This window comes from Artemia sp. Qi Xiang Cuo, chromosome 5, assembly GCF_049724085.1.
Source record: "Artemia sp. Qi Xiang Cuo chromosome 5, ASM4972408v1, whole genome shotgun sequence".
Classification (NCBI taxonomy): Eukaryota; Metazoa; Arthropoda; class Branchiopoda; order Anostraca; family Artemiidae; genus Artemia; species Artemia sp. Qi Xiang Cuo.
This window is the reverse complement of record NC_142798.1, coordinates 59,030,140-59,053,200: the sequence shown is the minus strand read 5'-3', so window position 1 is coordinate 59,053,200 and position 23,061 is coordinate 59,030,140. Positions and strand designations below refer to the sequence as shown.

Here is a 23,061-nt window from a genome sequence, read left to right as displayed (position 1 = left end):
TTTCGGCTTTCGTCTTTGCTTCAGAACGTTTGCCGACAAAAGTGTCAGCAAATGTTTTCAAATAATGTTTTTGACTAAATTAGAGTGCTCGGTGAACCGTTGTGACCTTGAAACCATTGTTGCACATAAATTTTAAAGCTACATGGTGTACATCTATGTTTTTTTTCGTCAGAAGGTAAGCAATAAGTTTTTGTTTTGAAGGTGCCCAATGCAATCCGTCCACCTCGACTAAACGACTATTGTGAGGACTCAAAGAGTCCTTAGTCACAGGTCTATTGATGCACGGGAAAACAAAATCCTTTACTGAATCGTGAAGCTCGACTGGTATCTCCCCATCAATTTCAAAAAACCATCCAACCGGTCCAGTCTCCTCCCTACTGTCGTCTCTGGTGTGTATATGAGGCGAGGGTTTTTGTTTTAGCCATGGAGATTCAATGAATCGTCCTTAATATTATCACATGTATATGTTGTCAAAAGGATTCAGCCCGAGGTCCAATTCCTGCGATTCTGCCAATAGTGGCTCCTCTCTAGGAGCGGGGTCCCAGATCAGGTGCCCTGGACCTACAACACCCCCCTCATGGACCTCTCGATGAACAGGTGCTGATCAATGTCAGTGATTAGCCCAATTTTTTCCCCACTAATTTTCAGGATGAGGTCTATCACTAGATGAGATGAATAATAATAATAACACAAATGAAGATGACATCCCTAATATATTTTATACGTATTTTCAAACATAATGCCAAACAGAGTTAACACGTCCCACGAAAAATACAGCTTTAGTTAGTCAAACAAATTTATACACACGCCTTCTGAACAAACTTTTTTAGACCAACTGTCTTCCTCGAGGATGCAACTACGATCGTGAAGACTGTCGTAAAACGATTCAATACAAGGAATAGTCTCCTCGGCGACTCTCGACATGGAACAATAAAAGTCATAAGGATAGATGCCCTTGACCGTTAACAAATCATATAAATCATTTGGAAATTGTTGCTTGAGAAGGGGGAAAGCGTTGCAGCCGTCATCGTTTTTCTGCACCTGAATTAATTCGCTCAATGATTTGGGAAAAAAACTGTAGGAATCTAAAAAGCGAATTTTATTCGTGTACTCAACACCGGCTTCAACAAATTTCCAAATAAATTCTAAAACACGCAACTTTTCCGATGATTTAGGTATGATTTTTTACGTAAAAATGTCTATCACCAATGCATCATCATCATCATCCCCTGTTCCATTTCTTTGAATATGTGCCAATGCAGGTAGCACAAACTTAAGATCGTAGTTAGAGTTATGTATAAAAACCGGTAGAAAAAGTTGTTGTTTAATTTTTAAATTACACTAAATATGAGCCCACCCCCGAAAGTTACTTTGTCCCGTTGAATTGGGGTCAATAAGGTGATTGTGGTCCTGCACTGCGTCTTTTGGGGCAAGGGCACCCCTACACACCCAGCAAATTGTTCCCTTTTCCAACGCCAATTGACCTTTATCAGACATTGTCATCGGGTAATTAGTATGACGTAATCGTGAAATTGCCCTGTTTGCAGTTTTTATTAAGGAAACCAATAACTTTTCCATACTGCCCTCCTCGTCAATAGTAAAAAAAAACTCTTCAAAGTGCATTTTATTGTTGGCATCGAGACGGGCATGTGCATAGGAACACGCGACTAGTATGTGTTCCTTGACTATATTTGGCCTTGATGGGTCTGATACCTCAACCAGTCTTGTTTCACAATCCAAAGACATTTTATCAGATTGCAGAAGAGAATTTTGAAAATTTTTAAATTGTAAAATGTCTTTGCCTTCTGACGGCATTTCTATTCTTTGATTTCAGTGAATTTTGCAAGGTACCATGTGATCTGAACAAGTTCGCTCAGATCTAAATGGGGAGAGGCACATGGGACAATAAAAAAATTCTCCTCCTTTGTTCTTGCCTTGACATAGGAGTCGACTTATCGCCGTAACGGGGAAAAAATGACCATAAGAATTTACATCTGTGGGAGGCTGGTAAATAATCCATACAAAATTTTTTACATTTTCACCTATCTGTGAAATCACCGAGTAAAACACCCCTTGTGAATTCTTTTTTTCTCACCCCGCGACCCAGGAAGAGTAGTCAAGGATACCAACTCACCACAACACCCGTTATTACGTTTAGTTCGCTACTATGCTGATTTATTTAAAGTACAAAATCTATTTTAACTCTAAAAAATAAAAATTTACTTTAGGGAAATTTTTTCCACCGTTACTTGCAAGTTTGTCGGGATTTTTCATTGATGACTAATCATATAATGTCCTATGGACTACCGCTAAAAATGCATACTTAAAACAATGAAGTCCTGCGTCAAATCTGAAACCCTGAACCCCTTCTGTAGTAAACAAATCCGGGTGACATTTCATTCTTAGATTACCCGCTCCTCTTAAAATAAAGTTTTTTTTAAATATACTGAGATTCAGATCCATGCGTTCAATGTATAAAATGGTGGAACCACACCCCCTCTCGCTAAATGTATCCAAAGTTGAAATTAGTTTATTTACCAAGTTGAAAAAGTTGTCTTCAAAATCGTTTAGACCTGTGTAAAAAGTCTGGTTCCCCGTCGAAAAATGAAAATAAAAAATATCCCCAGATGTCCCCTTGTGTAAAAAAACTTTTTGGTTGACTGATGCTTTAAGTGACACTTGACCGCCCCATGTCTGGATCTGACTATCAATAAGAGCTCGAATTTTGTCGATCTAGCTATGGAGATTTTTCACGGGGTCAGTTAAAATAACGACAGAGTTTTACTCGGGACGGCTAAAATCTACCCTGTATGTTTGCAAATGTCTTAGAGCAGATTCTAACAGATAAAAATCAGGCAATTCCGGGGACGTAGTACTGTTTTCATGTCCCGACCCTGTTTGTTCAATCACATTGGAGGGATGTGACATGAGATCCCCTAGTACATATTCTAAGGTGTTTTGGGACAATTGGTCAAGCCAGCCTGTATTGTCCTCTGATGGAATTTCGTTATGAGGACCCAGTTCAGATTTACTTGTAGCATCATCATCTAAATATTAACGCATGAAACTATCTGCCCACTCTGGGTCCTCAACCATGTCAATATCACAAGTTAAGTCCTCCAGGCTGGCCATTTCCCCAAAAACATCATTAAGGAAGCCCTCATGCCACTCCATGTTCTCTATAACCAGTGTAGGTTCATCCCTGAACTCTGCTGGTGGTGACAGAATTGGTTCTGTAAATATACTTGCATCATCACTCAATGGTGCTGCCGTTGGGGGTGATATATTTTTAATATTAATAAAAAAAAATTTTTTTATTTTTATGTAAAATAATCATTATTTTTTTTTTTTTATAGTTAATAAACTTTTGTCAATTTCTCATAGTCATTGTCCCACCACCTGAACAATTAAAAGAAGAAAAAAAGTTACATTGCCTTATGTCTTTCATAATGTCAACTGAACATGTTAAAAAAAATATATTTTTTGTCGGGAAAATGTAGTCTTATTAGAAGGTTAAGTTAGAACAAGATAATGAGAGAAAAAATTAATTGTTTTATTAAAAATTTTTTTTTTTAAAATAAAAACTTAAAATATGAGTCAAAATAAATTATTTGAGCCTATTCATTATAAATGTATATGAAATTGGACCATTGTTCGACTGATGCAGTATGTTCTACTAGTAGATGCTCCTCGGTTTCAGTTAAAGGAAACGAACTCCATATGTCGGAGCTCGGTGGTGCCACTTTCTCAATAATCCGTATTTTCCTCTGTCTTTTACCAACGGATTTTTTCGACCTGGGCTAAATAAATACTGGTAAGAGAGAAGAACTTTTTTCTCCATCCATATCAACAATTAAAATGTTGGATGCCCCCCCCCTTTTTTTTAGAGCCCTCCCCCCCCCCCCCCCCAAACCCCTCCCAGGGAGAACCCTTGGGAACCGGGGGGGCTTCCTTCGAGATAGGAGGATTGATACCCTTTCCGAGTTGGAGGGGTATCGGATTTCACAACACTGTTCAAATAGTCTCAAATTCTATTCTTGAAAAACACCTCCGTGTTTCAATGAACTGTTAAAACACAGCTTCATCCAAATAAAGTTTTTAACATTGCTGCGATGACATATTTGGAAATTATCAAAAAACCTTTTTTCCCTGTGTAAATTGCTTATTAAAGACCGCTAATTAAAGACCGCCAATTAAAGACCGCTTTGCATGCGACCCTACTTAGAATTCAAAATGGCTTAAAAGGCGGTGATAGATCTTATCAATTATAAAATTATCTATCAATTTATTTAGTAACTAAAATAACTTTATAAAAGTGCGGTTTACCGTTATTTTTTAATTTTTTTTAAATTTCGTTTTTTTTTTTTTTCAAATATGTAGTTTTTTTGTCTAAAATGAAATTTTTCTTTTATAGCCACGTTTGTTTTATTTAAGTTGGTTTGTTTTTTTTGTTATAGTAATTCATTATAATCACTCCATAAATATCATTAATTTTTTTAATGAAAGAAAATTAAATAGCTTAAAAACAAATTTTAAGTTTTTAAAAAGCTATGCCCCTGAGAAAATTTTGTCTTATTTTTTTAAAATAGTAATATAAAAAAAATTATGTATATACTTACAAATTCTAACTGGTCTTCTATATCTGAAATAAGGGGTAATCCTTGAGGGGGGTTTGCCATGGAGACAGCGGGGGGGTCAGATGTGTCTGACGCGAGTATCTGAGTGAGTTCTTCAGGATATCTATGAAATTTTACATAGTCTTTGAGCAAATACTATAGTTCGGTCGTTTTTAATGAATTGTAGCAAGCTCATTAAAACGTATAGTCATTATTATTTGTTAAATTATATTAGAAAATTAAAAAAAAAAAAATAAATTAGCATGTAGCAAAAATTACTTTTTGTTTTTTGTAAAATAATTTATTTTATTTTATAAATCTTTATTTAAAAATAAGAGGTTTTGATATTGGGATGGAGGACCTTTTATAACCTGCTCCTCCCCCTCCACCCTCCCCCTCCTATGTCCATGCTTCCGTGACTGTATTTGTAAATTCAAACTTAAAAAGCAGTATTTGCGTTCCTTATTAAACAATATGGAGAAGAATTGCATATGACAGTCAAGTAAAACTATCAGATTTCAATCAAATGTAGACATAAATAGAAATTTAAGAAGTGGAAAAGTTAATTAGCACAGCTCAGTCAATCCCTCTTATGAGATAATTAGGTCCTTTAAATAAAAAGGATACCTAACAATGTTATTTATTAAATTGGGTTATAAGGAAAAAATTTTTATTTTATAGTAAATGGGGGGGGGGGTGAGGGTTTTTAATTAAGGAATTTTAATTCAGATAGTATTAACTTCATACGGGAACTTAAATAATTACAAAAAAACACCCCTAAAAAAACCACTGATATGTATAAAAAAAAAAAAAATCGAAAATTAAAAAAAATTTGATCTGTTTTATAAATAAATAAATTAAAATAAAAACAAGTTTTTTCTACGACAAAATAAAATCTCTACCTATCATAACTTTTTTTTTTCAAAAAAAGAATTAAAAATGCCAATGATCTTGATAAAAAAATCAAACCATAAATGCAGACTGGCCTGGAAGTATTTTCAAAAACATCCCTAAAAAAAAAAAACTGATCTTGATAAAAAAAAAAGCCACTGATCTTTATAAAAAAGGATGATTTTGTAACAAATAATAAATTAAAAAAATCAACATTTTATTATAATTACAATATTAATTATATAAAATAAAATAAATATTTTTAAAAAAAAAAAAAAAACGCAAAAGTTTTAAATTTAAAAAAAAAATCACACCTTAAAGGATGCAGTGACGTTATTATTTTTAAAAACATTTAATTGAAAAAAAAAAAAAACCACTGAAAATTTTAAAAAAGGAAACAATTTAAAAATAAAATACATTAAAAAATAAAACTTTAATTAAACAAAACACTAAAATTACAAAAAGCAAGTAACTTTTTTCAAAAAAACATCTAACATAAACATTGATCCATATAAAAAAATCACACCGTAAATTTCAACCTATAAGAGAATTAGAGGTTTTTTTTTTCAGCTCCTAAAAACAACAGGCTTCTAAGTGTATAAGTATCCCTTAGTTCTAGTGTAAGGAAAGAATTTCTTCCTTAACTTAATGACAATTTCTTTTTAATAATGCGAATATTTTTTACTCACCATAAAAAGGTTAGAATTATCCATTTTTTCTATGTAATTATAAAAAATGCTATCTCTAATATAAACGATTCGAAACTGATGTTTAATAAAATATTTAACCTTATTATATAAAAAAAATAATAGGATATTAAAAAATAATATAAACCGTTTTTTTTAAATAAAAAAAAATTAAATTTAAAATTTAAAGTGCGTCGGTACTATTTGCACAGTTTGTGTTGATATGTAAAAAAAAAAAAAGACATTTTTAATTTAAATTTCGGAATTACTCTTGGCAATGAGTGTGTTTTTATGTAAACAATATAAAAAACCTGTTTGTACGGGGGGGGCCATAGAAGCATAAGGCTATGTGAGAGGATACTCACTCTCTTTGAAAGGGTGTAATGCCCCTCTAGAATAGAATTACCAGAAAAACCGGAAGGAACGTAAAGGCCGCAATAAACAGGATGGAACATAAAGTTGGCAAACTGCATAGATCTATTCTACTGTTACCCCCTCTTCCCAATAATTTGGAGGAAAATTTATTATATAGCCCATACCCCTTGACTCTCTGGATGGAGACCCCTCTCGCCCCACTCCTAATAAAAATACTGGAACAAATATCCTGCTGACAACTTGAGAGAAAGCAATACTAATTTAAAATTTGATGAACGTTTGGTATTTTAGAGGCCATTTTACATGACTTAATAGCTTCTTGGTTTTAACAAAATATAAATAAAAATTGCTTGGAAAATTAGTTCACGCTACAAAACGAAGATCTTTTGGTAATTACCACCGAATGCTACGATTTTACGAACACTAGCATGTGTATCTATATTTACATCGCATACTAATTAAATTTCAAAGGAGTGGAGACGTGGGTCCAAGGAAAATATGACTATGGTACATAGGCACCTCCGTTTGTGTTCCTTTCAGGGGACAAGATTTTTAGATATGGAAAAATTTTTCTAATCACCAAACGAGAGGCGAATTAACTAGAAATTGAAAAAAAGTTTCTCTAGATTTACCTTGTCAAATACAAAATAGAACAGTCACAATGCCACGGATTCTTGATTAAGTTGACGTATTGAAGATTAGGCAGGTCCAAGGTTCCTTCATGTAGAAACATAAATCTATTGCTGTCAATTTGCCTGAAATAAATGTTATTTAGAGGCTTTATATTTACGGAGTTGGATTAAATTTTTATTACAATACAAAATACGAAGTATCTACAACATCATCATGGCAATAGTGCTTTGCGAATAAAATTCAATATTTTAGCAATCGTCTTGCCTAATGGCATCTGTTTTTTTCGTCTTAAGAAAAGAAGCATGGAGTTTTCACCGAATTCAGAGTTTGTACAGCTCCTTAGTAAGTAATCCTGATTGCATCACTTAATAGCTTCGCAAAAGCACGGGCATCTTCATTATTTTCTTACCTCAGGCTAATCAAGTAGTATTTCTGTAAAAGTCAATTATCGGCATAAAATTTCTGTAAAATTTGAGTTTCAGCAGACAACACCTTTTGCTTTGAAAAAACCTTGTTTCCTTTTTTACTAATCCTGTGAAAAGGTGAATCGCTGGTAAGAATTTTTTTTTATATTTGTGTGAAATTATCCAAATATTTTAAAGTAAAAAACGTCCCAAACTGGAAAAACACCGACGTTTTTTTTTTGGTCAGTATTATTGCTGTGCAAGGAAAAGGAAAATAACAAAACCCAAACCCTATGAAACAACTAATCTGTTCAGTCGTTTCAATGTTTAATTCAAATAATTTAAAATTACATGTTATAATTGTGTTTTGACTTAATGATTATATCATTGTACAAAAACGGGAACGAAACTTCGATCATAGCTGGAACAATGGGGAAAATGAGTGACAGTTCAGGAACAGGTATTTTTACTTAGCGAGGGTGCCTAGGTCTGTGAGAATGATTACAATGGAATTGGTGTTTAGGCATACAGGAGGGAACCCCGTACCTTGATAGAAATATCAAACAATGAAGTCCAAAATTTCCTGTTTATATCGCAATGTTCACTTGTTTTCCCGTCGATTATAAAAATTATATAACTCTATCATTAACACTATCATTTCTTGATTCATTCTCAAGCACGAACAGATCATCCACTTACTTCCACAGATCTCGATATTCCGTTACCAATGCGTTTATTATAACGAGATAGAGCCCAAAAGAATATCTTGTGGCATACCACCTATTAATCCATAGGTTCTCGTAAAATTCACCCTGGTACTCAATTTCTTCCCTACAATTAGTGAGGAATCTAGCAATAATTCTTGCCAAAAAAGATCAAAACCGATTTCATCAAATAGTTTCAGAAGGATGTCGTGTCTAACTAAACTAAATAAATTACACAAATAAATTGCAATGCGATTTGGTTATGCTCCTGGTAAATACAAGATAATTACAGTCTTATCAAGGACACTCACAAGTTAATCTGGTGTAGCGGTGTCCAAGTTACCGATCGCCCCTAAGAGAGAGAATTAATAGAGAGAAACATCTGTAAAACTATTTGGAGCTCCTTTTTCGGTATTGAAGATACATGCAGGGTTGCCACCAGCTCAAAAATAAGATCTCGATTTTTCTTCTAAAAAAATCCCGAAAATTTGTGACAAAATTTTATGAGAATTTAAACCAATTTTATGACAAATATTTTCTTTTGTACTTAATATTGAAAATAAACATTAAAATTATAGTAACATTTTGAACTGATGAGCTTTCAGCAATTAATATCATTATACATCAAATATTCAGTTTAATTTATTAGCTCTTTCTAAAGTTGTTAAAGACGAATATAGTTTTCCTACAAACAAGTGTTTGGATACTGCCTCCTACCCTAACTGTAAATAAAAATCAAAGACCTACATTGGCGCTTAACTGAAAATGGATTTTATTACAAATACTTTCTTTTCCAGTTCTTACAGCATTGAAAATAAAAATACAATTACAGTGAAATAAATTCTTGAACTGATGGATCTTTCAACATTTAAGATCATCATACATCAAATATTCAATTTGATGTTGTTTATACTTTATAATTTTTCAGTAAAGTTTATAGTTTTCAGTAAAGCGCCAATGACGCAGTAGGTTTTAGACTTTTACAGTGAGAAAAGGGGGTCAAACCCAAACTCTTGTTTGTGGTGATTTTTGTTCGTTTCAAGATTGATTTGCATATTCAGTTTAAGTTTCAATCGGTCGATGGGAGTAGAAGGGGGGGGGGGCACCAGCGCGGTTGCCCACCCGTGCTGCCACCTACAACTTTTTTTACATAATTCATGGATGGTTATGTGTGTTGGTCGATTTATTTGATGTTTTTCATGGATGTTTTATGGATTTTGTCAGTGAGAATTTGAAAAAAACAGGAACTTTGTCACATTTATGACTGTTTTTATGTATTTTGTCAGTTAGAATTTGAAAAAAAAGGAACTTTGTCACACTTAGATCTGTTTTTATGGATTTTGTCAGCGAGAATTTGAAAAAACAGGAATTTTCTCACATTTATGTCTGTTTTATGGTCTTTGTCAGTGAGAATTGGAAAAACAGGAATTTTGTCACTTTCATGGATTATTGAGTCATTAACCAAATCATTTCCGGGCAAAGTTAATGACACTTCCTTCCTGTTGTTGTTCGAGGCAGATGTTATGAGTTTCCGGGAAACAGTATTTGTTGTTGTTGTTCGAGCCAAATGTTATGAGTTTCCGGGAAACAGCTAGATCACATGTTTCCTTCTCAGCCAATCAGAGGGCTTGTTTACATGACAATTTGACCTAGAGATTTCGTATATAACGGGCATGCAATGTGACTAAATTATCAGAAAGTATTTTGACACAATGGATAGAACAATTGACATAATTGATGAGCTTGAGGCCTTGGCACCCACAATTTGCCATGTAAGTGTATTTTTATTTACAAACGAATTTTTCTTGGTCACCCTCCAGTATATTCAGCTAAAACGTAAATATATTCCTTTACCCTCAACCCCCCCCCCAACCTAACCACCATACAATCTTTATACTCAATGCAAAACGTGAATATATTCCTTTACCCTCAAAACCTAACCCTCCCCCCCCCACACTGTTTTTACAAGTATAATTCTTGCCAATAGAAATACCTTTTCGTTAAATTCCACTTTTTATTTTCCTTGGACACCCTCCACTATATTCAGCTAAAACGTAAATATATTCCTTTACCCTCAACCCCCCCCCCAAACCTAACCACCATACAATCTGTATAGTCACTAGAAAACGTAAATATATTCCTTTACCCTCAAAACCTACCCCCCCCCCCACTGTTTTTACAAGTATAATTCTTGTCAATAGAAATAATTTTAGGTCAATTTTATTATTTCTGTAAGCCTATCAAAAAGTGAAAAGCAACTTCTCTCTATCTCTTAGCTATTAATATACCGCTTCTATTTCAGCCGCCACTAAATTGACAAAACATTTCCGCAAGGTTTTAATTAGCTGACATCCCAACAATTACACTTCCTGCGTGTTAATCCTGTACGTTAGCGACTTAACCAAAAGGTTTCAATGATAAAAAGGATACTTTTGATCAAATTAAAACGGTTTCAAGCAAAATTAGATTGCTGTATATTAAGCTTGTAGATTCGTAACCTTGTATTTGCCGGAGAACCGATGAAACAGATTATTTTCAAATTAAGTCTAACAATATATTTAGGACATTATGTAAAAGGGGGGGGGGAGGGGGGCAATACATCGCTTCTAACAGCTTCGTTGTAAGTAAAGTCGGTAACCGGGGGAGGGCAGTAAGAGAACCGACGGTTTCTAAGAAAAAAAGATAGCTTTATTATGTGTACATTTACATCCAAGATTGTAATTTAACCTAACCAGGATTTTTGCTGGGGAGGGGGTTAGCACTTTTAATAGTGACAAAATAGAAATGAAAGATTGTTTTCAACTTCAGTGTCTAACCATTTCTCTTTGATATTTTAGTGATTTTAGCTATAGCATTTGAATAAAAGGTAGTAAGATATATTCTTTATTGATATGCCTTTCGCTTGAATAAATCGCAAGATTAACTCAATGAGAGGGTAAACCTAGGGATGGCTTAATTTTCCTAAATTTAGGGGAGGGGGGCAATTTTGTATCCAGGATTTTTGCTGAGGAGGGGGTTAGCACTTTTAATAGTGACAAAATAGAAATGAAAGATTGTTTTCAACTTCAGTGTCTAACCATTTCTCTTTGATATTTTAGCGATTATAACTATAGAATTCGAATAAAAGGTAGTAAGATATATTCTTTATTGATCTGGTATGCGCTTGAATAGAAAACTGAACGTTCGTATAATAATGCTTTGAGTTATTTCTGAGAAAAGTTGAATTTATTATAATCAAACTATGATTTTCAGAGTTTAGGTTGCTTTCGACAAAGATTTCTCTTTACATACGGCAAATTTCCACAAGGCGATTGATCCATGGTCCTTCCAAATGTGATAGAAGCTACTACACCATGCTTCAATCTCTTTTTACGTATTCAAACTGAATGTTCGTATAACAATGCTTTGAATTATTCCTCAGAAAATTGACCCCTCCAAATATTTACTCAGAGGGGCGGGTACTGAAATGTAAAACATTACTTATTGCCAATCATTTTCACAGTTTTCAAGTTGGGATCTTTGAACACACTCCCTCCTTCTCAGTTTATTCTATGAAAGTGAGCTGTATTTGTTAGAGTTTCAGAAACATTACATATTTATTTAATTTAAGCACTTTTTTCAGATATAATAATGTTTGGTGTGATTGACACAGAATATATTGGTCTGAAATATTCCTCAACTGGCAATATTTTCGAAGCATCTTTCTTACTCCTAGGCAATAAACGACGAGAAATTCATAGCTCTAAATGGAACATCAGATACAATATGTATAAGTACAAGAAAAACAGATGAGGTCCAACACTAAATTTTATAAATCGAAATGGCTTTTACGCCAAAACCATACGACCACATAATGAAAATGGCTATGAAATAAAATATGTACAAGAGGAAATTCAGGAAATATGCAGTTTTTTCGGTGTGCAAGCTGTTTATGTTAAGGGAAACGTGCCAACTGATAAACTCTTACTAGAAAAATGTGATAAAAACATAGCATTATCCAATTTAGAAGACTTCAAATGTGAGAAATACCCGCATTCAGTCCATGACCCAGAAGATGAAGTTAGATATTTCGCTCAATGGATACCGGAAAAGATACCTGACATGGAAAAATGCATCAGATATCAAAAGTCCTAAACTTGCTCCTCCTCATATCAAATAGATTAAGCTTCTTTTTTTTTAGATATTTAATTATTTTTTTTTCAAATTTTTTTAAATATTTTTAAGCAATAAATATCTTAAGCCTCAACCGTTTTTATTATTTAGAATATTCCATCTCCATGAAAATTATACTTTCAGATTCAACATGTCAGGGAACACACTTTCAAGTTCAGCATGTTGGAGAACCCTAAATAGTCACCCCTAAAAAGGTAAGTTAACCCTAAAAGGTTAAAGAATTTCTCTGAAATTACACTTTCAGATCCAAAAGGTAAGGGAACACACTTTCAGGTTCAGCATGTAGGAGAACCCTAAATGCTCACCCCTAAAAAGGTAAGTTAACCCTAAAAGGTTAAAGGATTTCTCTGAAATTACACTTTCAGATCCAACAGGTCAGGGAACAAACTTTCAGGTTCAGCAAGTAGGAGAACCCTAAATGCTCATCCCTAAAAAAGGTACGTTAACCCTAAACGCTTAAAGAATTTCTCTGAAATCACACTTTCAGGTTCAGCATGTAGGAGAACCCTAAATGCTCATCCCTAAAAAAGGTAAGTTAACCCTAAACGCTTAAAGAAGTTCTCTGAAATCACACTTTCAGGTTAGGTTAGGTAGGACCCCGACCCCCACTATCCCCAACCCTGAAGTAACCCCCCGGCCCCAAGGGTCCCCCGGGCCCCCCAACACCCTCCGGACCCCGCAAAACATTCAAAAATGCGTTATTATATCTTTTCAGTACAAGTTCTTTTCTTAATATCCTTCTTAAACCAATTTTACAAATTCTAAATTTTTCCTTAGTAGATAGAAAAAGCTATATCATTAGCTGTGAATGTTTTCTCGAAAGATAAGCAGTTCTATTTCAGTTTTAAATTTTCTGAATGAAGTGAAGAAAAGTTCTCTTCTGAATTTTCTCAATGAAAAAGAAATTAGTTTTTATTCAATTCTATTTTTCCAAATAATATAAAAATTTTCCACTTTACTTCAGATTTTTATAAAAGGGATGAAAAATTTAAAATACTGTTCCAAATTTTTTCAACGATGTCAAGAAAAGTTAAAGTTATCTTCTTAACTTTACCAAAGAACGCACTGCAATTCTAATTTCTCCCTAGAAAACAAAAATCTTCCACTTCAGTTATTTATTTCACAAAGACATAAAGAAATTTAAAGTTCAATTCTAATTTTTCGGTGGAAGATAGAAAAAGTAATACCCAACCCGAAGGAACCCCCCCCCCCGATCCCCAAAGGCCCCAGGCCCCCCGCTCCCCACAATGCCCGCCAAAGGACACCGAACCCAAAGGCCCCCACCACCAGTACCTTTCTTAATGTCCACCATAAAACCTTTTTACAAATTGACGTACCCATCCTTTTCACACACAACATTACTTTACAGCTCTTGAAGACCACAACACCAAGCAATACTTTTCAATGCATTTCACAACAAGTTCCTTTCTTAATGCCCCTCCTAAACCCATTCTACAAGTTGAAGTACCCATCATTTTCACCCACAAATTTACTATAGTGCATTTTTGAATGCTTCAATACCGAGCAATACTTTTCAAATGAAATTTCAGAACAAGTTATTTTCTTAATGTTCTTCCCAAACCCGTTTTAAAAGTTGAAGTTCCCATCCTTTTCACCCACAACTTTACTTTACAGCTTTTTGAATGCCCCAACTCCAAGCAATACTTTTCAAAAGGCATTTCAGAACCAGTTCCTTTTCTTAATATCCCTCATAAAACCTTTTTACAAATTGAAGTACCCATCCTTTTCACACACAACTTTACTTTACAGTCTTTTGAATGCGCCAACACCAAGCAATACTTTTCTAATACATTTCAGAACAAGTTTTTTTTTTCATAATGTCCATCCTACACCCATTTTACGAATTGAAGTACCCATCCTTTTCACAAACAACATTACTTTACAGCTCTTGAAGACCACAACACCAAGCAATACTTTTCAATGCATTTCACAACAAGTTCTTTTCCTAATGTCCCTCCTAAACCCATTCTACAAGTTGAAGTACCCATACTTTTCACCCACGACTTTACTATACTGCATTTTTGAATGCTCCAACACCAAGCAATACTTTTCAAATGACATTTCAGAACAAGTTATTTTCTCAATGTCCTTCCTAAACCCATTTTACAAGTTGAAGTTCCCATCCTTTTCACCCACAACTTTACTTTACAGCTTTTTGAATGCCCCAAATCCAAGCAATACTTTTCAAAAGGCATTTCAGAACCAGTTTCTTTTCTTAATATCCCTCATAAAACCTTTTTACAAATTGAAGTACCCATCCTTTTCACACACAACTTTACTTTACAGTCTTTTGAATGCGCCAACACCAAGCAATACTTTTCTAATACATTTCAGAACAAGTTTTTTTCATAATGTCCATCCTACACCCATTTTACAAGTTGAAGTGCCCATCTTTCTCACCCACAACTTTACTTTACAGCTTTTTGAATACCCAACATCAAGCAATACTTTTCAAAGGCATTTCAGAACTAGTTTGTTTCTTAGTGACCGTCCTAAACTCATTTTACCAATTGAAGTACCCATCCTTTTTCACCCACAACTTTACTTTACAGGTTTTTGAATGCACCAACACCAAGCAATACTTTTCAAAGGGCATTTCACAACAAGTTCTTTTCTCAATGTCACTCCTAAACCCATTTTACAAGTTGAAGTACACATTCCTTACACACACAACTTTACTTTACAGCTTTTTTGAATGCCCCAACACCAAGCAATAATTTTCAAAGGGCATTTCACAACAATTTCCTTTCTTAATATAACTTCTAAGCCCATTTTACAAGTTTAAGTACTCATCCTTTTAACTCACAACTTTACTGTACAGCTTTTGAATGCTCCATCACCAAGCAATACTTTTAAAAGGCATTTCAGAACAAGTTCTTTTCTTAATATTACTCCTAAACCCATTTTACAAGTTGAAGTACTCATCCCTTTCACCATAACTATAGTATACTGCTTTTTTGAATGCTCCAACACCATGCAATACTTCTCAAATGACATTTCAGGAGCTAATTTTCTCATTGATGTGAAGAAAAGTTCAAGTTCTTTTTCTAACTATCCCTATGAAAAGAAATAAGTTACACATCAATTCTATTTTTCAAGAAAAAATAAAAATTTTCGACTTCAGTTCAGATTTTTCTCAAAGAGATGGAAAAATTTAAAATTACTGTTCTAAATTTTTCTTAGAAGATACAAAAATTTATACGTTGATCATGAAAAGTTAACTCAAGTCTGAATTTTATTAAAGAACTTACAGTTCAATTCTAATTTCTCTAGAGAAAAATAAAAATCTTCCTCTGCAGTTCTTAATTTCACAAAGACACAAAGAAATTTAAATTTCTCTTCTGAATTTTCGTAGAGAAAAGAAAAAGTTATAGTTCAATTCTAATTTTTTTTTCAAAGAAAATGAGAAATCTCCAACTTTTTAATCAACATTCTAAGCGCTTAACATGTTAACGTTTCCTAAGATAATAGAAATATAACAAAGTAATGCATAAAATATTTTTATTGAAGTAACAATATAAAAATACGTTAAATAGATTATTATACATTATTAGTACACTTGCGCTTCATTTTCCGTCAATTCATCTTTATATTCATTGATGATATTGTGTGCTAATGTCCTTTTTATTCTGCCTGCGATTTCACTGTCTATTGTCACATTATTTTTACAGAGGCAACAGTTTTGGCACGTTGACAAGATATGATTTATAACGTTGGTGCAGGAGTATGCTTGTCTTCTTCTTTTTCTCTTTAAAATACTAATACCAGAAATATGATGATAGGATGTATCAACAGGTAATGTGTTACCAGCAACAGTAGCAAGGAGTTGTCCCCGATCATCGACAATTCTTTTTAAGTTTGCATTCTCTTTGAGCACTAATTTCTCTGGTAATGTTACCCTCGCATATCCACCGTTTACACGATTGAAATTCTTGGGTACTCCAAAGAAATCTAACTTCTCGCTGTCATGACAACCCATGCATACATTTCCAATAGTGTTACCACTTGCACTCGTTTCATAGTTCAGGTATTTCTCCTTGTCAGCATTCAACACGACGATGATTTTTTCATGTGCACATACTTTCGTTGAATAATTCATCTTCACTTTTTTACAGATATGAATTGTGTGTTTATCCTACCACTGCATAAAAAATACTGATTTAATGCACGCAATAAACTAGGTAGTGTCGATAACCCACCATAGAGTACCAGTGGGAAAGCCGCGTCGTGTCTATGAACATGCAGAGAGTACGATCGGTAGAGCTGTAAGCATATTTCATGTCATTTTAAGATACGTAAAAAAGTTTAAAAAATACCATGTTAAAAAAATTCAAAATTATTTTAAAAAATGGGGCATTAGGGGGACCGGGGGGCCTTTGGGGTTGGGGTCGGGGACCTCACGACACTGTTCAAATAGAACTTGTGTGTGAATATTCTTCATGAAGATATGGAGCTCCACTTTAATTCTGAGTTTTCTTGAAGAAGTGCAAAATGTACAAGTTCTCTTCTGAATTTTCTTAGAGAAGAGAAAAAAGTTAGCTCAATTCTGAAATTTACCAATGAAAATGAAAAAGCTTTCATTTCGGTTCATAATTTCTCAAAGACATAAAAAATTTAAAGTTCAATTCTAAATTTTTCCATAGAAGATAGGAATGGCAATACTATGATTGTGATTATTTACCATGAAAATAAAAAGTTTCACTTTATTTCAAATTTTTCTTAAATTCAGTTCATTCATCTAACCACCAAAAACAATAGGTTAGGTTAGCTATAAATAAATATTAATAAATAATTAGAAACATTTTTCCATGTTTATGTTAGGTTAGGTTAACTTATCATGAGCGCTCATGATAAGCTAAGTTAACCTAACTTAAACATGGTAAAAAGATTAAATTAGGTTCGGTTAGGCTAGATTAAGTTAGGTTAGGTTAGGTTAGGTTGGATTAATTTAGGTTAGGTTAAGTTAGGTTAGGTTAGATTAAGTTAGTTTAGGCTAAGTTAGGTTAGGTTAGGTTAGATTAAGTTAGGTTAAGTTAGGTTAGGTTAGGTTAGCCTACGTACGCGCGCGTACGTAGGCTAACCTAACCTAACCTAACTTAACCTAACTTAATCTAACCTAACCTAACCTAACTTAAGCTAACTTAATCTAACCTAACTTAACTTAACCTAACCTAACTTAATCCAACCTAACCTAACTTAACCTAACCTAACTTAATCTAACCTAACCTAACCCAATTTAATCTTTTTACCATGTTTAAGTTAGGTTAACTTAGCTTATCATGAGCGCTCATCATAAGTTAACCTAACCTAACTTAAACATGGAAAAATGTTTCTAATTATTTATTAATATTTATTTATAGCTAACCTAACCTAACCTATTGTTTTTGTTGGTTAGATGAATGAACTGAATTTAAGAAAAATTAGAAATAAAGTGAAACTTTTTATCTTCATGGTAAATAATCACAATCATAGTATTGCCATTCCTATCTTCTACGGAAAAATTTAGAATTGAACTTTAAATTTTTTATGTCTTTGAGAAATTAGAAACTGAAATGAAAGCTTTTTCATTTTCATTGGTAAATTTCAGAATTGAGCTAACTTTTTTCTCTTCTCTAAGAAAATTCAGAAGAGAACTTGTACATTTTGCACTTCTTCAAGAAAACTCAGAATTAAAGTGGAGCTCCATATCTTCATGAAGAATATTCACACACAAGTTCCATTTCAACAGTGTCGTGAGGTCCCCTACCCCAACCCCAAAGGCCCCCCCGGCCCCCAAAAGCCCCAATTATTAAAATAATTTTTATTTTTTTTTAAAATGGCATTTTTTAAACTTTTTTACGTATCTTAAAATGACATGAAATATGCTTACAGCTCTACCAATCGTACTCTGTGCTTGTTCATAGACACGATGCGGCTTTCCCACTGGTACTCTATGGTGGGTTATCGACACTACCTAGTTTATTGCGTGGATTAAATCAGTAATTTTTATGCAGTGGTAGGATAAACACACAATTCATATCTGTAAAAAAAGTGAAGATGAATTATTCGACGAAAGTATGTGCACATGAAAAAATCATCGTCGTGTTGAATGCTGACAAGGAGAAATACCTGAAATATGAAACGAGTGCAAGTGGTAACACTATTGGAAATGTATGCATGGGTTGCCATGACAGCGAGAAGTTAGATTTCTTTGGAGTACCCAAGAATTTCAATCGTGTAAACGGTGGATATGCGAGGGTAACATTACCAGAGAAATTAGTGTTCAATGAGAATTCATACTTAAAAAAATTGTCGATGATCGTGGACAACTCCTTGCTACTGCTGCTGGTAACACATTACCTGTTGATACATCCTATCATCATATTTCCGGTATTAGTATTTTAAAGAGAAAAAAAAGAAGACAAGCATACTCCTGCACCAACATTATAAATAATATCTTGTCAACGTGCCAAAACTGTTGCCTCTGTAAAAATAATGTGACAATAGACAGTGAAATCGCAGGCAGAATAAAAAGGACATTAGCACACAATATCATCAATGAATATAAAGATGAATTGACGGAAAATGAAGCGCAAGTGTACTAATAATGTATAATAATCTATTTAACGTATTTTTATATTGTTACTTCAATAAAAATATTTTATGCATTACTTTGTTATATTTCTATTATCTTAGGCAACGTTAGCATGTTAAGCGCTTAGAATGTTTATTAAAAAGTTGGAGATTTTTCATTTTCTTTGAAAAAAAAAATTAGAATTGAACTATAACTTTTTCTTTTCTCTACGAAAATTCAGAAGAGAAATTTAAATTTCTTTGTGTCTGTGAAATTAAGAACTGCAGAGGAAGATTTTTATTTTTCTCTGGAGAAATTAGAATTGAACTGTAAGTTCTTTAATAAAATTCAGACTTGAGTTAACTTTTCATGATCAACGTGTAACTTTTTGTATCTTCTATGAAAAATTTAGAACAGTAATTTTAAATTTTTCCATCTCTTTGAGAAAAATCTGAACTGAAGTCGAAAATTTTTATTTTTTCTTGAAAATAGAATTGATGTGTAACTTATTTCTTTTCATAGGGATAGTTAGAAAAAGAACTTGAACTTTTCTTCACATCAGTGAGAAAATTAGCTCCTGAAATGTCATTTGAGAAGTATTGCATGGTGTTGGAGCATTCAAAAAAGTAGTATACTAAAGTTATGGTGAAAGGGATGAGTACTTCAACTTGTAAAATGGGTTTAGGAGGGACATTAAGAAAAGAACTTGTTCTGAAATGCCTTTGAAAAGTATTGCTTGGTGATGGAGCATTCAAAAGCTGTAAAGTAAAGTTTTGGGTTAAAAGGATGAGTACTTCAACTTGTAAAATGGGCTTAGGAGTGATATTAAGAACGGAACTTGTTGTGAAATGTCTTTTGAAAAGTATTGCTTGGTGTTGGGGCATTCAAAAAGCTGTAAAGTAAAGTTGTGGGTGTAAATGATGTGTACTTCAACATGTATAATGGGTTTAGGAGGGATGTTAACAAAAGAACTTGTTCTGAAATGCCATTTGAAAAGTATTGCTTGGTGTTGGAGCAATCAAAAAGCTGTAAAGTAAAGTTGTGGGTGAAAAAGGATGGGTACTTCAATTTGTAAAATGGGCTTAGGACGGTCACTAAGAAACAAACTAGTTCGGAAATGCCTTTGAAAAGTATTGCTTGATGTTGGGCATTCAAAAAGCTGTAAAGTAAAGTTGTGGGTGAAAAGGATGGGCACTTCAACTTGTAAAATGGATGTAGGATGGACATTATGAAAAAAACTTGTTCTGAAATGTATTTGAAAAGTATTGCTTGGTGTTGGCGCATTCAAAAGACTGTAAAGTAAAGTTGAGTGTGAAAAGGATGGGTACTTCAATTTGTAAAAAGGTTTTATGAGGGACATTAAGAAAAGAAACTGGTTCTGAAATGCCTTTTGAAAAGTATTGCTTGGAGTTGGGGCATTCAAAAAGCTGTAAAGTAAAGTTGTGGGTGAAAAGGATTGGAACTTCAACTTGTAAAATGGGTTTAGGAAGGACATTGAGAAAATAACTTGTTCTGAAATGTCATTTGAAAAGTATTGCTTGGTGTTGGAGCATTCAAAAATGCAGTATAGTAAAGTCGTGGGTGAAAAGTATGGGTACTTCAACTTGTAGAATGGGTTTAGGAGGGACATTAAGAAAAGAACTTGTTGTGAAATGCATTGAAAAGTATTGCTTGGTGTTGTGGTCTTCAAGAGCTGTAAAGTAATGTTGTTTGTGAAAAGGATGGGTACTTCAATTCGTAAAATGGGTGTAGGATGGACATTATGAAAAAAAAACTTGTTCTGAAATGTATTAGAAAAGTATTGCTTGGTGTTGGCGCATTCAAAAGACTGTAAAGTAAAGTTGAGTGTGAAAAGGATGGGTACTTCAATTTGTAAAAAGGTTTTATGAGGGACATTAAGAAAAGGAACTGGTTCTGAAATGCCTTTTGAAAAGTATTGCTTGGAGTTGGGGCATTCAAAAAGCTGTAAAGTAAAGTTGTGGGTGAAAAGGATGGGAACTTCAACTTGTAAAACGGGTTTAGAAAGAACATTAAGAAAATAACTTGTTCTGAAATATCATTTGAAAAGTATTGCTCGGTATTGGAGCATTCAAAAATGCACTATAGTGAAGTCGCGGGTGAAAATTATGGGTACTTCAACTTGTAGAATGGGTTTAGGAAGGGCATTAAGAAAGGAACTTGTTGTGAAATGCATTGAAAAGTATTGCTTGGTGTTGTGGTCTTCAAGAGCTGTAAAGTAATGTTGTGTGTGAAAAGGATGGGTACGTCAATTTGTAAAAAGGTTTTATGGTGGACATTAAGAAAGGTACTGGTGGTGGGGGCCTTTGGGTTCGGTGTCCTTTGGCGGGCATTGTGGGGAGCGGGGGGCCTGGGGCCTTTGGGGATCGGGGGGGGGTTCCTTCGGGTTGGGGATTACTTTTTCTATCTTCCACCGAAAAATTAGAATTGAACTTTAAATTTCTTTATGTCTTTGTGAAATAAAGAACTGAAGTGGAAGATTTTTGTTTTCTCTGGAGAAATTAGAATTGAAGTGTGTTCTTTGGTAAAGTTCAGAAGAGAACTTGAACTTTTCTTCACATCGTTGAGAAAATTTGGAACAGTATTTTAAATTTTTCATACCTTTGAGAAAAATCTGAAGTAAAGTGGAAAATTTTTATATTATTTGGAAAAATAGAATTGAATAAAAACTAATTTCTTTTTCATTGAGAAAATTCAGAAGAGAACTTTTCTTCACTTCATTCAGAAAATTTAAAACTGAAATAGAACTGCTTATCTTTCGAGAAAATATTCACAGCTATGATATAGCTTTTTCTATCTACTAAGGAAAAATTTAGAATTTGTAAAATTGGTTTAAGAAGGATATTAAGAAAAGAACTTGTTCTGAAAAGATATAATAAAGCCTTTTGAAAAGTATTGCGGGGTCCGGAGGGTCTTTGGGGGCCCGGGGACCTTTGGGGCCGGGGGGTTACTTCGGGGTTGGGGATAGTGGGGGTCGGGTCCTACCTAACCTAACCTGAATGTGTGATTTCAGAGAAATTCTTTAAGCGTTTAGGGTTAACTGACCTTTTTTAGGGATGAGAATTTAGGGTTCTCCTACATGCTGAACCTGAAAGTGAGATTTCAGAGAAATTCTTTAAGGGTTTAGGGTTAACTTACCTTTTTAGGGATGGGCATTTAGGGTTCTCCTACATGCTGAACCTGAAAGTTTGTTCCCTGACCTGTTGGATCTGAAAGTGTAATTTCAGAGAAATTCTTTATCCTTTTAGGGTTAACTTACCTTTTTAGGGGTGAGCATTTAGGGTTCTCCTACATGCTGAACCTGAAAGTTTGGTCCCTGACATGTTGGATCTGAAAGTGTAATTTCAGAGAGATTCTTTAGCCTTTTAGGGTTAACTTACCTTTTTAGGGGTGACTCTTTAGGGTTCTCCAACATGCTGAACTTGAAAATGTGTTCCCTGACATGTTGAATCTGAAAGTATAATTTTCACGGCGATGGACTATTCTAAAGAATAAAAACGGTTGAGGCTTAAGATATTTATTGCTTAAACATATTTAAAAACATTTGAAAAAAAAATAATGACATATTTAAAAAAAAAAGAAGCTTAATCAATTTGATATGAGTAGGAGCAAGTTTAGGACTTTTTATATCTAATTCATTTTTACATTTCAGGTATATTTTCCGGTATCCATTGAGCGAAATATCTAATTTCATCTTCTGGGTCATGGACTGAATGCGGGTATTTCTCACATTTGAAGTCTTCTAAATTGGATAATGGTATGTTTTTATCACATTTTTCTAGTAAGAGTTTATCAGTTGGCACGTTTCCCTTAACATAAACAGCTTGCACACCAAAAAAACTGCATATTTCCTGAATTTCCTCTTGTACATGTTTTATTTCATAGCCATTTTCATTATGTGGTCGTATGGTTTTGGCGTAAAAGCCATTTCGATTTATAAAATTTAGTGTGGACCCCATCTGTTTTTCTTGTACTTATACATATTGT

General features: G+C 33.7%; 1 protein-coding gene across 1 annotated transcript in view; it reads right to left on the bottom strand.

Annotated features, from left to right (window-relative positions):
• Window positions 1-23,061, bottom strand: part of LOC148952325 (uncharacterized) — a 289,139-nt gene that overhangs the window by 9,745 nt on the left and 256,333 nt on the right. The window contains exon 10 of the mRNA XM_089088930.1: window positions 7,201-7,323. Within this exon, the coding sequence (XP_088945056.1) occupies window positions 7,201-7,323 (123 nt within the window). The remainder of the gene's footprint in view (window positions 1-7,200; window positions 7,324-23,061) is intronic.